This window comes from Apodemus sylvaticus, chromosome 16 (assembly GCF_947179515.1).
Source record: "Apodemus sylvaticus chromosome 16, mApoSyl1.1, whole genome shotgun sequence".
NCBI classification, from domain to species: domain Eukaryota; kingdom Metazoa; phylum Chordata; class Mammalia; order Rodentia; family Muridae; genus Apodemus; species Apodemus sylvaticus.
In genome coordinates, this window is record NC_067487.1 from 56,112,147 (window position 1) to 56,127,208 (window position 15,062).

The 15,062-nt window shown below is 40.2% G+C and overlaps 1 protein-coding gene across 4 annotated transcripts in view; it reads left to right on the forward strand.

Annotated features, from left to right (window-relative positions):
* Cwc27 (CWC27 spliceosome associated cyclophilin) overlaps window positions 1-15,062 on the forward strand; it is a 180,172-nt gene that overhangs the window by 143,989 nt on the left and 21,121 nt on the right. For all 4 annotated transcript variants that reach the window (XM_052159394.1, XM_052159393.1, XM_052159396.1 and 1 more), the window contains 2 exons: window positions 6,214-6,323; window positions 12,775-12,878. In XM_052159394.1, coding sequence (XP_052015354.1) covers window positions 6,214-6,323; window positions 12,775-12,878 — 214 coding nt within the window. The remainder of the gene's footprint in view (window positions 1-6,213; window positions 6,324-12,774; window positions 12,879-15,062) is intronic.

The window sequence follows — 15,062 nt, forward strand, 5'->3', positions numbered from 1 at the left end:
GATTATGTTTGGGGTATTCCAGTTTTCTAGGTTAATATCCACTTATTAGTGAGTGCATACCATGAGTCACCTTTTGAGTCTGGGTTACCTCACTTAGTATGATGTTTTCTAGCTCCATCCATTTGCCTAAGAATTTCATGAATTCATTGTTTCTAATGGCTGAATAGTACTCCATTGTGTAGATATACCACATTTTTTGCATCCACTCTTCTGTTGAGGGATACCTGGGTTCTTTCCAGCATCTGGCAATTATAAATAGGGCTGCTATGAACATAGTAGAGCATGTATCCTTATTACATGGTGGGGAATGCTCTGGGTATATGCCCAGGAGTGGTATAGCAGGATCTTCTGGAAGTGAGGTGCCCAGTTTTCGGAGGAACCGCCAGACTGATTTCCAGAGTGGTTGTACCAATTTGCAACCCCACCAGCAGTGGAGGAGTGTTCCTCTTTCTCCACATCCTCTCCAACACCTGCTGTCTCCTGAATTTTTAATCTTAGCCATTCTGACTGGTGTAAGGTGAAATCTCAGGGTTGTTTTGATTTGCATTTCCCTAATGACTAATGAAGTTGAGCATTTTTTAAGATGCTTCTCTGCCATCCGAAGTTCTTCAGGTGAGAATTCCCTGTTTAACTCTGTACCCCATTTTTTAATAGGGTTGTTTGGTTTTCTGGAGTCTAACTTCTTGAGTTCTTTATATATATTGGATATTAGCCCTCTATCTGATGTAGGATTGGTGAAGATCTTTTCCCAATTTGTTGGTTGCCGATTTGTCCTTTTGATGGTGTCCTTTGCCATACAGAAACTTTGTAATTTTATGAGGTCCCATTTGTCAATTCTTGATCTTAGAGCATACGCTATTGGTGTTCTGTTCAGAAATTTTCTCCCTGTACCAATGTCCTCAAGGGTCTTCCCCAGTTTCTTTTCTATTAGCTTCAGAGTGTCTGGCTTTATGTGGAGGTCCTTGATCCATTTGGATTTGAGCTTAGTACAAGGAGACAAAGATGGATCAATTCGCATTCTTCTGCATGCTGACCTCCAGTTGAACCAGCACCATTTGTTGAAAAGGCTATCTTTTTTCCATTGGATGTTTTCAGCCCCTTTGTCGAGGATCAAGTGGCCATAAGTGTGTGGGTTCATTTCTGGATCTTCAATCCTGTTCCATTGATCTGTCTGCCTATCACTGTACCAATACCATGCAGTTTTTAACACTATTGCTCTGTAGTATTGCTTGAGGTCAGGGATACTGATTCCCCCAGATTTTCTTTTGTTGCTGAGAATACTTTTAGCTATCCTGGGTTTTTTGTTATTCCAGATGAATTTGTTAATTGCTTTTTCTAACTCTGTGAAGAATTGAGTTGGGATTTTGATGGGTATTGCATTGAATCTGTATATTGCTTTTGGCAAAATGGCCATTTTAACTATATTGATTCTGGCGATCCATGAGCATGGGAGGTTTTCCCATTTTTTGAGGTCTTCTTCCATTTCCTTCTTCAGAGTCTTGAAGTTCTTGTCGTAAAGATCTTTCACATGTTTGGTAAGAGTCACCCCAAGATACTTTATACTGTTTGTGGCTATTGTGAAGGGGGTCATTTCCCTAATTTCTTTCTCAGCCTGCTTATCCTTTGAGTATAGGAAGGCCACTGATTTGCTTGAGTTGATTTTGTAACCTGCCACTTTGCTGAAGTTGTTTATCAGCTGTAGGAGCTCTCTAGTGGAGTTCTTTGGGTCACTTAGGTAGACGATCATGTCGTCTGCAAATAATGATAGTTTGACTTCCTCCTTTCCAATTTGTATCCCTTTGACCTCCTTATGTTGTCGAATTGCCCGAGCTAGTACCTCAAGTACAATATTGAAAAGATAAGGAGAAAGGGGGCAGCCTTGTCTGGTCCCTGATTTCAGTGGGATTGCTTCAAGTTTCTCTCCATTTAGTTTGATGCTGGCTACCGGTTTGCTGTATATTGCTTTTACTATGTTTAGGTATGGGCCTTGAATTCCTGTTCTCTCCAAGACTTTAAGCATGAAGGGATGCTGAATTTTGTCAAATGCTTTTTCAGCATCCAATGAAATGACCATGTGGTTTTGTTCTTTGAGTTTGTTTATGTAGTGGATTGTATTGATGGATTTCCGTATATTGAACCAACCCTGCAAGAATTTTATTGAGTATTTTTGCATCGATGTTCATAAGGGAAATTGGTCTGAAGTTCTCTTTCTTTGTTGGATCTTTGTGTGGCTTTGGTATCAGCGTAATTGTGGCTTCGTAGAAGGAATTGGATAGTGTTCCTTCTGTTTCTATTTTGTGGAATAGTTTGAAGAGTATTGGTGTTATTCTACAGCACTCTTAGGAAGGATGATTGAGTATTACAACAGTAGGATATTGTCTAGCAATATATCTAGATTACATGCCTGTATTTTCATTTCCATGACTATAAAGAATAAAGTCTAATAAATGTGGAGGAGAAAAAAGTGATTCATTAAAGTTACCTTAACTTTTCCATGTAATTTAAAATGTGGAAAATGTAGAAAAAGAGGACACTAAAATATTTCCATATCTAAAAGCATACCTACTGAGGAGTCGTCATCACAATCAGATTCAAGGTAGCTTTGTACTCTGCAGAGTGCCTGTGTTTCCCACTATCATAATAAATTGTTGTCATAGCGAAAAGGGTGGAAGTAGTTAGAGAGAAGGCGCATTCCCCAGCAAGAGACAATATACCTTAATGTTTATCAGATCAGTCATAACAGTGAAGCATTCTTTTAAGTCTGAAAAAGTCCTTAAAATCTATAAAGGAATGCACTAGGACAAAGAGCTCTGGTCTTGGAGTGAGTGAACGATTCATAGATAACTGAAGAGAGAGAGCTCATGTGTGGGGGAGTGTCTGTGTGCCTGTGTGCTTATGAGTAGTATTTTTAAAATTTGATAAAATGCTATCCACTAAAATATAATTTCTCTCTGAAGAAGGCACTTCAAAACATAAAAAAGTAAACAATACACTAAGAGAAGCCATTTGTAGAAAAAAATGCCTGATAAAAGGATTGTACCTGGAATATATTTTTCCACTTTCAATTCATTATTAAGACAAAATTATGAACACAAGATCTGAACAAGCAGTTCAGAAGCAGCCATATGAATGGACGGTGACGCCTCTTAGCTGTTGGCAGGAAAGAAAGAGACCCGTAAGAAGCCAGCACTCACTCCACTGGGAAGTCCCACACAGTTCTAGGAACAGCTGGGAGCCAGGCAGCTCTGACTTCTGCATCACTTCAGTCCCGATGGAGGGAGGCACAGCCCCTCTCTCAACAGTGACAGTGTCCTAGAAGCAGTGTAGATGGCACTCAAGTAGTGCAAAACGTAATTCTTAGAGTTTGATCATACTGTGAGTGCCATTCAGTTTTGTACAGGATTGCCCAACAACATGGAGGTATTTGATAAAAGACAGGAGAGTGTATATACAGGATAATTCCCTTATGTGAGCTTCTAGAATGCAAAACTATAATTCAGAAAAAAAGACTTCTTTCTGAGGAAGGCAGATGGACCACTAATGGAGACGTGCAGATCCTTTTTAAGGTCAAGGAGTTATTATGCATCTTGATTGTGGTAGTAAAACATATTACAAGCAATACTAGGGTGGTTATAGTCTATGCTCTGAATGAATTTCATTGTATATAAAATATCTCTCAGTATAGCTTATTCAAAATTTTTGTCATTACCAGATTCCAAAATCAAGTTGGTACTATTCTCTAAATTATTTAAAGGCTTTTACTGTAGACAACACTGTTGTAGGATTTCCATGCTTTTTTTTTTAATTCACTTTACATCCCATTCATTGCCCACCTTGCATTCACCCCCTCTCACAATCCTCCTCCATTCTCCCTTCCCTTCTCCTCTGGGAGGGTGGCATCCCCTCCTGGCTGTCTCCGATCCAGGAAAATCAAGTCTCTGTGGGGCTAGACACATCCTTTCTCACTCAGGCCAGACAAGGCAGCCCAGCTAAGAAGAACATATCATACAGACAGGCAACAGCATTTGGGACAGCCTCTGCTCCAGCTCAGGACCCACATGGTAGTAAAGCTGCACATCTGCTACATCTGTGTGGGGAAGAAGCCTAGGTCCAGACTCTGTATGTACTTTGGTTGGTGGTTTAGTCTCCGAGAGCCCCAAGGGTCCAAGTTAGTTGACTCTGTTGGTCTTCCTATGGAGTTCCTCTCCCCTTCAGGGCTACAATCCTTCCATATATTTTTATATACCTAAATGTACCTAATGCTGGCTTTTAAATTTTGATTTATAAAGCTTCTTTGTTGCACGGTATATGTGTATACTAGAGCTGGCAGTGGTAGGAAGCCTCTATAATTCTAAGCCCCTAGAGAAGCTGAAGCTGGATGGAAGATCCTAAATTTTGAGGGCAACCTGGGCTACATAGTAAGACCTTCCTATTTAAATTTTTCTAAAGTCTATTTGTAACCTAGTGTTTACAAAATAGACTTTAGAAAAATTTTAAAGTGTAATTAAGGGTTTGACCCTTGCTAAAGGAGTTTATACACTAGTATCGCTTCTCGGCCTTTTGGCTAAGATCAAGTGTAGGAGTTTATACACAAAGGAATGTATGCAAAAGTCATTAAAACAAACATGAGACTGAATGTTAACTTGACTTCGCTGTAACAATGGTAGCTCAATACATCCATCTATCACTGTTTAAAGTTCTACCACAAAGGCTTTCAGTGACTCGTAGCTGAAAATGTAAGGACTTGTCTTTTCTATTTAGCACTAGCTGGTTCTGAGGATATACATCAGCATTCATACTTCAAAATTTTGCCATAGAGAACATCAGAAAATGGATATATAACTGATTCCCTAAGGTTGTGGAGCAGTTCTGCCCGCAGTGCGGGTCAGGGCCAGGCTGACCTGCCACCTTTTCACTTCCCTTCTCCAGTTTCTCTGTTCCCTCTTTCACTTGTTTTATAATTTATCAGCATGGATCACTCGCCAGGCTCTGCTCTAAGTGCTGGGGAAATATAACTTTTCCTCCAGGATTTTAATGTCCTCTAGTAGGAAAAGAAGAGTAAACAGTAAATTACCATAAAGTCTGCTTAGTGCTAAGGGGCAGTCTAGGAGCTCAAGGGAACACCCTTACCAGACGTTGTGACTGTAACCAGAAAGGCTGCTTGGACCAAGTGCCAGCCAGGCCGAGACCTCAGAGGGAACAGGAACAAGGCAGGGAAATTAACTGGGGAATGGTGAGATAGAATGTTTTTAGGATTTGTTAAGGAAGAAAAACAGAAGGTAGGAAGTCGAGAACAAGGTGAGCTCCAAGAGGAAAGAAAACACTTTTGAGATACAGAATAAGGGAGTGGGATCCAGGCTAGGAAGCAGTAAGTTGGGACAGGATGTGAGTAGCCCGTTGGTGGAGCGTACACTCAGCTCACAGGTGGGAGCTGACGGCTGAAGGCGCATCCAGGTGCTAGATCCCAGGATAGTGCAAGTGCACTGTTACAGGAGGATAAGACTGACAGTCAAGGCTGTGAGTCAAGGACAAATGTGAACGTAGTCCTAAGAAATCTATTCTAGCAATTCTTGTATTTACGGCAGATGCAGCCTTCCCCTCTGAGTGGCTGGCACAGCATGTGTGCTGTGGACACTGTGGCTGTGTTGTTTGCTTGTGTTGTTTGTCCATAGCACTGCTGGCTATGTACATTTGTTGTCTAAACTCTGACTTAGTAAAATTAAATCTTTTCTCCTTCTGCTGCTGTCTTCGCTTAATTTGGCAGGTGTATTTATTTCCTATTTACCATCAACCTGAAGTTTACTTTCGTTATTTTAATGGGGTGGAAGCAAAGGTGGTGAATTATTGAAACTTCACCCAATATTTGAAAATGTATATTATAAGGATAGAAACAATATAAAATAGTACTGCTGAATTTTATAAAATCTAAGTTATTTTTAAGTGAGATCAATTATTTTACAGTTAGTCTAAGAGAATATAAAAGAAAAATATAGTAAAAAAAATACCTTTAATGCATAATAGAAAAAATGCAAAGTCTGACAAATTTAGTGCCTGTCACTTTGTAACCAAGAAAATAATAGATTTTGGTGGATTGGATTTTGGTTGTGCTTTGTTTTAATTAATGGGGGGGGAAAGCCCTAGTTTGAGCTCCCTATTTGGTAACCTGAATGTGTGCGTGTACCCTGCCCCTGAGTGTGTGCTCCTGTTCTGCAGAGGAAGAAGCTGCCCCAGATGGCGCTGTTGCAGAGTACAGGCGGGAAAAGCAGAAGTATGAAGCTCTTCGGAAGCAACAGCCAAAGAAGGGGACCTCCCGAGAGGATCAGGTAACTTTAAAACCAAAGTTTGTGTGGAGTTCAATGCTTATTTTATTCTCTCCCAGTGGTGCTAGGTAGAGCTTAGTCTGATTATGAGTCCAAGGAGTCTCCTTATGAAAAGGGAGATGCACAAGACCTTGACCACTCTTGGACAGCCACATGTGGAAGTTTTTCCCAGGCGTGTATGGGAAAACCTCAAAACTTTAAAATTTCAACTGATCTGTTCATGTCAAGTACAAGAGCTTCATAGAGCCCCATGGTCTCAGGAATCTCAGGGAGAAGTGCCTCCTATAAAACAACATGGAGTAATGATAGCTAGCACACAGGGTAAGCTTCCACCCCAGTCAGTCACATGACATGCGACAGAGTCGGTCACGTGACATGCGACAGAGTCAGTCGCATGCTGGACATGAACTAGCACACTGCGCAGGAAGATAGTGCTTGATCTGTAAATTGGTTTCTACTAATTTCCTTGTTTGCTACAAAGAAAATTTCTCAATTTTCTAAAGTTGTAATGTGAAAATATTAATAGAATGAGAAGAGATAGAACTAGCTTGCCAGTTTGCCAAGTGATACATGGCACTTGATAAAACAAATATCTCAGTTGCCCTTTGTGTGGAAAAGTGTGAGGCTGCAGCTGGTGTGATACCTCAATGTTAAGAGCACTTGCTGAGGCCCATACCTAAACATAGTAAAAGCAATATACAGCAAACCGGTAGCCAGCATCAAACTAAACGGAGAGAAACTTGAAGCAATCCCACTGAAATCAGGGACCAGACAAGGCTGCCCCCTTTCTCCTTATCTTTTCAATATTGTACTTGAGGTACTAGCTCGGGCAATTCGACAACATAAGGAGGTCAAAGGGATACAAATTGGAAAGGAGGAAGTCAAACTATCATTATTTGCAGACGACATGATCGTCTACCTAAGTGACCCAAAGAACTCCACTAGAGAGCTCCTACAGCTGATAAACAACTTCAGCAAAGTGGCAGGTTACAAAATCAACTCAAGCAAATCAGTGGCCTTCCTATACTCAAAGGATAAGCAGGCTGAGAAAGAAATTAGGGAAATGACCCCCTTCACAATAGCCACAAACAGTATAAAGTATCTTGGGGTGACTCTTACCAAACATGCGAAAGATCTGTATGGCAAGAACTTCAAGACTCTGAAGAAGGAAATGGAAGAAGACCTCAAAAAATGGGAAAACCTCCCATGCTCATGGATCGGTAGAATCAATATAGTTAAAATGGCCATTTTGCCTAAAGCACTATACAGATTCAATGCAATACCCATCAAAATCCCAACTCAATTCTTCACAGAGTTAGAAAGAGCAATTATCAAATTCATCTGGAACAACAAAAAACCCAGGATAGCTAAAACTATTCTCAGCAACAAAAGAAAATCTGGGGGAATCAGTATCCCTGACCTCAAGCAATACTACAGAGCAATAGTGTTAAAAACTGCATGGTATTGGTACAGTGACAGGCGGGAGGATCAATGGAACAGGATTGAAGATCCAGAAATGAACCCACACACCTATGGCCACTTGATCCTCGACAAAGAGGCTGAAAACATCCAATGGAAAAAAGATAGCCTTTTCAACAAATGGTGCTGGTTCAACTGGAGGTCAGCATGCAGAAGAATGCGAATTGATCCATCCTTGTCTCCTTGTACTAAGCTCAAATCCAAATGGATCAAGGACCTCCACATAAAGCCAGACACTCTGAAGCTAATAGAAAAGAAACTGGGGAAGACCCTTGAGGACATCGGTACAGGGAGAAAGTTTCTGAACAGAACACCAATAGCGTATGCTCTAAGAGCAAGAATTGACAAATGGGACCTCATAAGGTTACAGAGTTTCTGTAAGGCAAAGGACACCATCAAGAGGACAGATCGGCAACCAACAAATTGGGAAAAGATCTTCACCAATCCTACATCAGATAGAGGGCTAATATCCAATATATATAAAGAACTCAAGAAGTTAGACTCCAGAAAACCGAACAACCCTATTAAAAAATGGGGTACAGAGTTAAACAAAGAATTCTCACCTGAAGAACTTCGGATGGCGGAGAAGCATCTTAAAAAATGCTCCACTTCATTAGTCATTAGGGAAATGCAAATCAAAACAACCCTAAGATTTCATCTTACACCAGTCAGAATGGCTAAGATTAAAAATTCAGGAGACAGCAGGTGTTGGAGAGGGTGCGGAGAAAGAGGAACACTCCTCCACTGCTGGTGGGGTTGCAAATTGGTACAACCACTCTGGAAAGCAGTCTGGCGGTTCCTCCGAAAACTGGGCACCTCACTTCCAGAAGATCCTGCTATACCACTCCTGGGCATATACCCAGAGGATTCCCCACCATGTAATAAGGATACATGCTCTACTATGTTCATAGCAGCCCTATTTATAATTGCCAGATGCTGGAAAGAACCCAGGTATCCCTCAACAGAAGAGTGGATACAAAAAATGTGGTATATCTACACAATGGAGTACTATTCAGCCATTAGAAACAATGAATTCATGAAATTCTTAGGCAAATGGATGGAGCTAGAGAACATCATACTAAGTGAGGTAACCCAGACTCAAAAGGTGAATCATGGTATGCACTCACTAATAAGTGGTTATTAACCTAGAAAACTGGAATACCCAAAACATAATCCACACATCAAATGAGATACAAGAAGAAAGCAGGAGTGGTCCCTGGTTCTGGAAAGACTCAGTGAAACAGTATTTGGCAAAACCAGAACGGGGAACTGGGAAGGGGTGGGAGGGAGGACAGGGGAAGAGAAGGGGGCTTACGGGACTTTCGGGGAGTGGGGGGGGGGGCGGCTAGAAAAGGGGAAATCATTTGAAATGTAAATAAATTATATCAAATAAAAAAAAAAAAAAAGAGCAACAGATTATTCATGACCTAAATAATAATAAAAAACAAACCTCTGCTTGATTAATATAGTATCTGTGTTGCAATTGAAATAAAGAAGTGAAAGGCCAAAAAAAAAAAAAAAAAAAAAAAAAGAGCACTTGCTGCCTTTGCAGAGGAGCAGTGCTCAGTTCCCAGCACCCGCACTGTGGCTCACGGCCATGTGGAACTCTGACCTCCACTGGTGCACATACATTCATGAAGACCAAATACTTACAACACATAAAATTTTAAAATCTTAGGCTGGAGAGATAGCTCAGTGGTTAAGAGCCCTGACTGCTCTTCCGGAAGTTCCAAGTTCAATTCCCAGCAACTGCATGGTAGTTCACAACCATCTGTAATGGAGATCCCTCTTCTTATGTGTCTGAAGACAGCGACCGTGTACTCACATACATGAAATAAATAAATCTTTTTAAAAATTTTAAAAATCTTAAGGGAGGGCATTCTGAAATTCTCAAACTAAGATTTCTGGTGTTACCTTGCATGAATGAGCATATACCATTTTAGAGATAAAACTAAATAAAAGCATATTAAAACTCGAAGCTTACTTGGTTAAGTTACTATAACTACAAACTGTTTTATAAATGTAGTCACAAAGTTTCTGCATAGCAGCTTCACATATAGTAACCCACCCGGCCCAGAGCCTTAAGGCAAATAACTATTAGGAACCTAATAGGTAGCTTTCTCACTTCCCTGAACTATAAGAGAAGGGAGCCAATCAGTAAGTGATTCCAACAAAAAGCTGTGAGCATTTTCCCAAGGACAGGTCCTAGGGAACTATATAAATGTGCAGGAGATGGACCTACACATGACCAGGCTAGGAAGGTCCCGCTAGCTTTACAGGGGAACCAGGAAAGACACCAGGGGAAGTAAGAGCAGTTTGGCCCAGGCAACAGGATCAGTGTGAGAGGAGTCTATGTGCAAAGTCTTCTCCCTCATTCAAAGAGAAAAGGCACCACGTATGACTAACCCAGCCAGAAAAAGACAAAAACCGAGCTAGAAAACTAAGAGGTGTCTGCTCCTTTGAACCAGGTTATTCTGTGCAGTAAGGAACCATCGATAGCAGGATTTAACATGATGTCATTTAGATGTCACTCTGGGACCATCTAGCCAACAGCTGGACACTGAAGATAGACTGGAGGTACAGAGGCCTAGTAGAAGACTCTTGGTTGTAGATGTTTGAGCATAGGCTACTAAGGCCAGGTACCCAGAATAACTCCCCATGTGAGACCGGTCTAACTGTACTTAAGAACTGTGCTATAAATCCTTGGTCATTGATTCCTTTTATGAAGACCAGCTTTCTGAGTCATTCTCCCTCATATACCAACCAAAAATATCTCCACTGTAGGTGCTATCATCACTGTACAAGGGGCTCTAGAAATTTTATGTTCTATTTTCTGACCTGTGCCTTCTTTTACTTTAAGCTATACCTAGACAAAAATCTGATGGCCTTAAATATAAGACAAGCTAGGAATGAGAAAGGGGATTTTTGTTTGGTCTTAATGGTTTTTAAGCAAATGCCAGTAGCATGATAATTGGCCCAAAAATTGGCCTTCCCACTCCAACACAGGCAGAAACACCCACAGCTAGCTTAATTTTCTAGAAAATTTTATATTTTCATTCTACTAAAAAATCCTCCTTTTTTATTTTTATTGTTCTTTATTTCCTCAAAAATAAATATTTCCAGACTGCAGAGATGACCCAGCCAGTTAAGAGCACATACTACTCTTGGAGAGGGCCCAAGTTCAGTTCCCAGAAGCTATGTTGAGTGGTTCACACCTGTGTGTGATGCCAGCTTCAAGGAGACCCATGTCTCCGAGACCTCTGGCCTCTGAGGTCACCCACATACAGATGACATACACTGTGTGAGTACATAGATACACACATAAATAAAATTAAAAGTAAGTCTTTAAAATTATATATTTGCAATTATATAAGAGATCACTATTAAAAATTGATAGGGCTTCTATTAATTTAGTTAATTTAGTGTTAGTTAGACATGGATACTCATATGAGAGGTATTCATGCAAGACATAAACCAGTATGTATGCACAAAGTCTGAATGCCATTTACCAAAACTGTAATACTGGCTGTTCTGAGTAGTGATATAATAGTTTTTTCTATTTGTTCCTGTGTTTTCCAAAAATCTCTACAGTAATCTTTTTTTTACTATAAATTAGTACAATAAAAGTTGTAATTAATAGTGTTGGGCTTTTGTTTTTGTTTTGTTTTGTTTTTTTTACTGAGTCAAATTGAGTTTTTTAATAATTACTTTTCATTACTGTTTCATAGCAATAGTTGCCTTGTTTCTTGAAAGCATTTTGACACTTCTTCCTTATTGAACTCAAACTAGACTGTAAATACTACTTAGATTTTCCATGAACTATAATCCTAATGATCTCGAGCTTGATTATGGAGCTGAAGTACCTCCGGGTCCACCAGCCCTGTCTCACATGTTGGGCTAGCATTCACACATCTTTTGAAGAACGAGGAATTTAGAGTTGAATTTAAAACACCAAACTCATTATTATTATTATTATTATTATTATTATTATTATTATTATTATTATTGATGAATTTAAAACATCAAACTCATTATTAGGCCTTTGATTTTTCAGGCAGGCTGTGTTCCACCCCTCTTCACCAGGAAGAACTCTTTAAAACCTGAAGTAGAAAACTTTGATTCCTAGCCCATGTTTTCCTCTCGAGTTCTAGACTGAGCTGTGACCAGAAGATGTGAATTACAGAGTCATGACCATTGGTTGTTCCGTGCCCACAGAGGCAGAGAAAACTAAGAATCCAGAGTGTTATTTTCCTCAAAAACATGCCTCAAAAAAAATTTCTATAATTTCTGACAACCATTCAATAATACATTTATTGCTTTTTAACAAATTTATCAAGTTCCTTTTTCATAGACATTTAACATGCTAGCATTCACAGCTCATGTAGGTGATATTACATCACAACCCACTTTCTAGATGCAGATTATATTTTGAAAGTGTGTTCCTGGGTCACAGTTGCTAGAGAGAATGCACACTTCCGTTTCTAAAGCCCACAGAGTTTTCTGTGAGCATTCTTTCATTTTACTAACCCTCCACAGACTGGTGGACTCAGCTACTCTACCTTCCAGGGTAGTTGCGTCACATCCTGGAAATTTGTTAATGAATAACATTTACTTTTGTGTTTGATTCCACATATGCTAGTTACTGGCTCTTCTGTTGGATAAGCACGAAAAACTTACCAGTGAGCATGCATTTTACAGAGTTAGAATGTCTGCTGCTGAGCACATTTAAGTCTTGGAATAGAGAATACTATAAAGTCTCAAAGGAAATATGCCAGTGCAGATCCAAACAGAACAGTGTCAGGATTTGCTGATGTCACCACTATAGCCTGAAAGGCAATTTTATTAACTTAAAGAAAAAATAAATCAACAGTTACTTGTTTCTTATATCCAAGCAGCATATTTTTTTTCTACCAAATTCAAGCATCTCTCCTTGGATGATCTTTATCAACAGCTTAGCATCTCATTATCATTTCAGACCCTGGCACTGCTGAGCCAGTTTAAATCTAAGCTCACTCAAGCAATTACTGAAACACCTGAAAACAGTGTTCCTGAAGCGGAAGTGGAAGATGACGAAGGCTGGTAAGCTCTTTGATGCCTCAGTACTAACTGCACAGTGTCTCATGGTGAAGACTGTGGAGACATTCCTGTTGCAGCATCTGTAGCAGGCTTGACGCTAACACTGCCAGGCCTCCTTTCCCCTGTTCATGACAGTGACAATGTGAAATTAAATGGTCTTACCAAGCATTGATGCCAGTATTTTGTGAACCAGGAAAAAAATGCAAAAGAAAGATCAATGCTCTAAGTAATTTCTAAAATTATAAATTAAAAAAAAGATTTGTGTTAAGCAGCCAGGAAACAACCCTAAAAGATAATAAACTAATATATTTTTGCACTTTCACACAAACATTTTAGAATTCAGTTGTCCATTTTAGTAATATATTTCCTACCAACTTCCTGTTCAAGTTTAGCTACAGGATCTTAGTAAGACATGCATGGTTAATTTTATCTTCGGATGATTTTCAGCTTTTAAAGAAAAGACTTGTATGCGTACTATACATAGAACTTGATCTTATTCTGGGGAAGAAGGTATAAGCAAAAAACAAATACAGTGCAGCGGTGCTTTCCCCTTCCCACCTCTGTCCTCGAGCTGACTTCAGAGGCAGTGTATCAGTCCTCCCCACACCTCCCTGCCTCCACCTCCCACAGTACTCTGGCTCAGGCACATTGAAACAGGCCAACCAGCAGAGCTCCTCTACGTGCATGACTCAGCTCTTGGAGCCTCTGAAGAGTCCCATGTGCCATCACCCCAACCTACAGTCATGGCCCCGAGCTCCCTCGCCACAGCATCTCCCCTATTTCAAAGCTGTCCAACCCTCCCATCCTCCAGAAGAGCAGTCAGCAAGACTTGTCGAGCACTCACAAATCTAGTGGGTGGAGGGAGGAGAGCTGGACACATATTTAAAAAGACATAAAAAACACTTCTTAAGAAAACAGTTAAACAAGTAAGTAATGTGCCTAACATTAGCCAACAGGGCCACACGAGAAGGACTTGAGTAGAACGAAGCGTACCTACCTGGACCCTGAAAAATGTCTGTGTACTTGTCTATTAATTTATAGTCTCTGCAGGATCTGGATTGGGATGCCAGTCTTTATAAATCCTAGATCTCTCATAACCTGTTTTTACAACTTGTATAGTTTTTGTGCACACATTCAAAGTGACTTGAAGGCAAACGCTGGCTACTCTTATAGTTCTGTGCCAAAGGCACAGGCTCCGTGAGTGTTCAGACCCACAGGGACCAGTGAGTGCACACCACATAGAAAAACATTCTGTTCTTATGTAGCCCCACAAGGTTAGTTTTATTTTGAATTCTTTCAATGTCTCAAATTATCTTTCAACTATTTATTTGGGGGTCAGCTAACACCCCTACATTTTACCAAGTCCTCTAACCCTTATTGTTGAATCTATGCATTTTTGAGGAAATATGACCCATGTGTTTCTGATTCATTTACCCTTAACTCACCAAGATGGATGTTTTGTAAGAGCAGCTTGATGCCCATTAAGTTTTCCTAACCTTTGTTATAAGCCATCTAAGCACTTTTTATTGAACAGGAAAGTCACCATCAAATTCAAAACCCAGAAGTTTCACCCGAAACTCATAACCCACAGGACTCAGATTTTCTTTCAACTTGGCAAGTCCAGTTAACATCCTAAGGTTCTTCCTAGCCCCTTGGCTCAGGATTTCCTAATCCTGAGGTTCTCTTTATCTTCAGATACCAATGAAGTGTTTTCAAATGGGCTGTTCTTATTTTTTAAAGGATTTGACCATATAATCAGTGTTTCATCTCGTCTCCTTATTAGAAAGTTAAGCAAGAACATTTTCTTATATGGGGGCTGGAGTGGGGGAACCAGTGGTCTGTAATGTTGGCTGGTTCTCCATCTGAAGAAAAAAAATGTGGTAAAAGAGAGAAGACAATGTGTGGTGACGGGGAAATCAGTTACCATCAGCAGGAGGAGGACTCAGGTTCCTTCCAGTGTTACCATCTGAGGAGAGAATCAAACTCTATGCATGTACCTCCACAGTAATTTTGGTATTTATTTAAGAAGCATCCTGATAAGGATAACTTTAGTGATGAAAGCACTATGCGGAACCTTCTAGAATGCATGCTGTCCTGATGTAAGGCCTTTGCGTTGCACTGCAGACCGTGGAACTGCATTGTGCCTGTTCATAGGTCAGTCAGCTGTACATCACTGTATCTGTGATG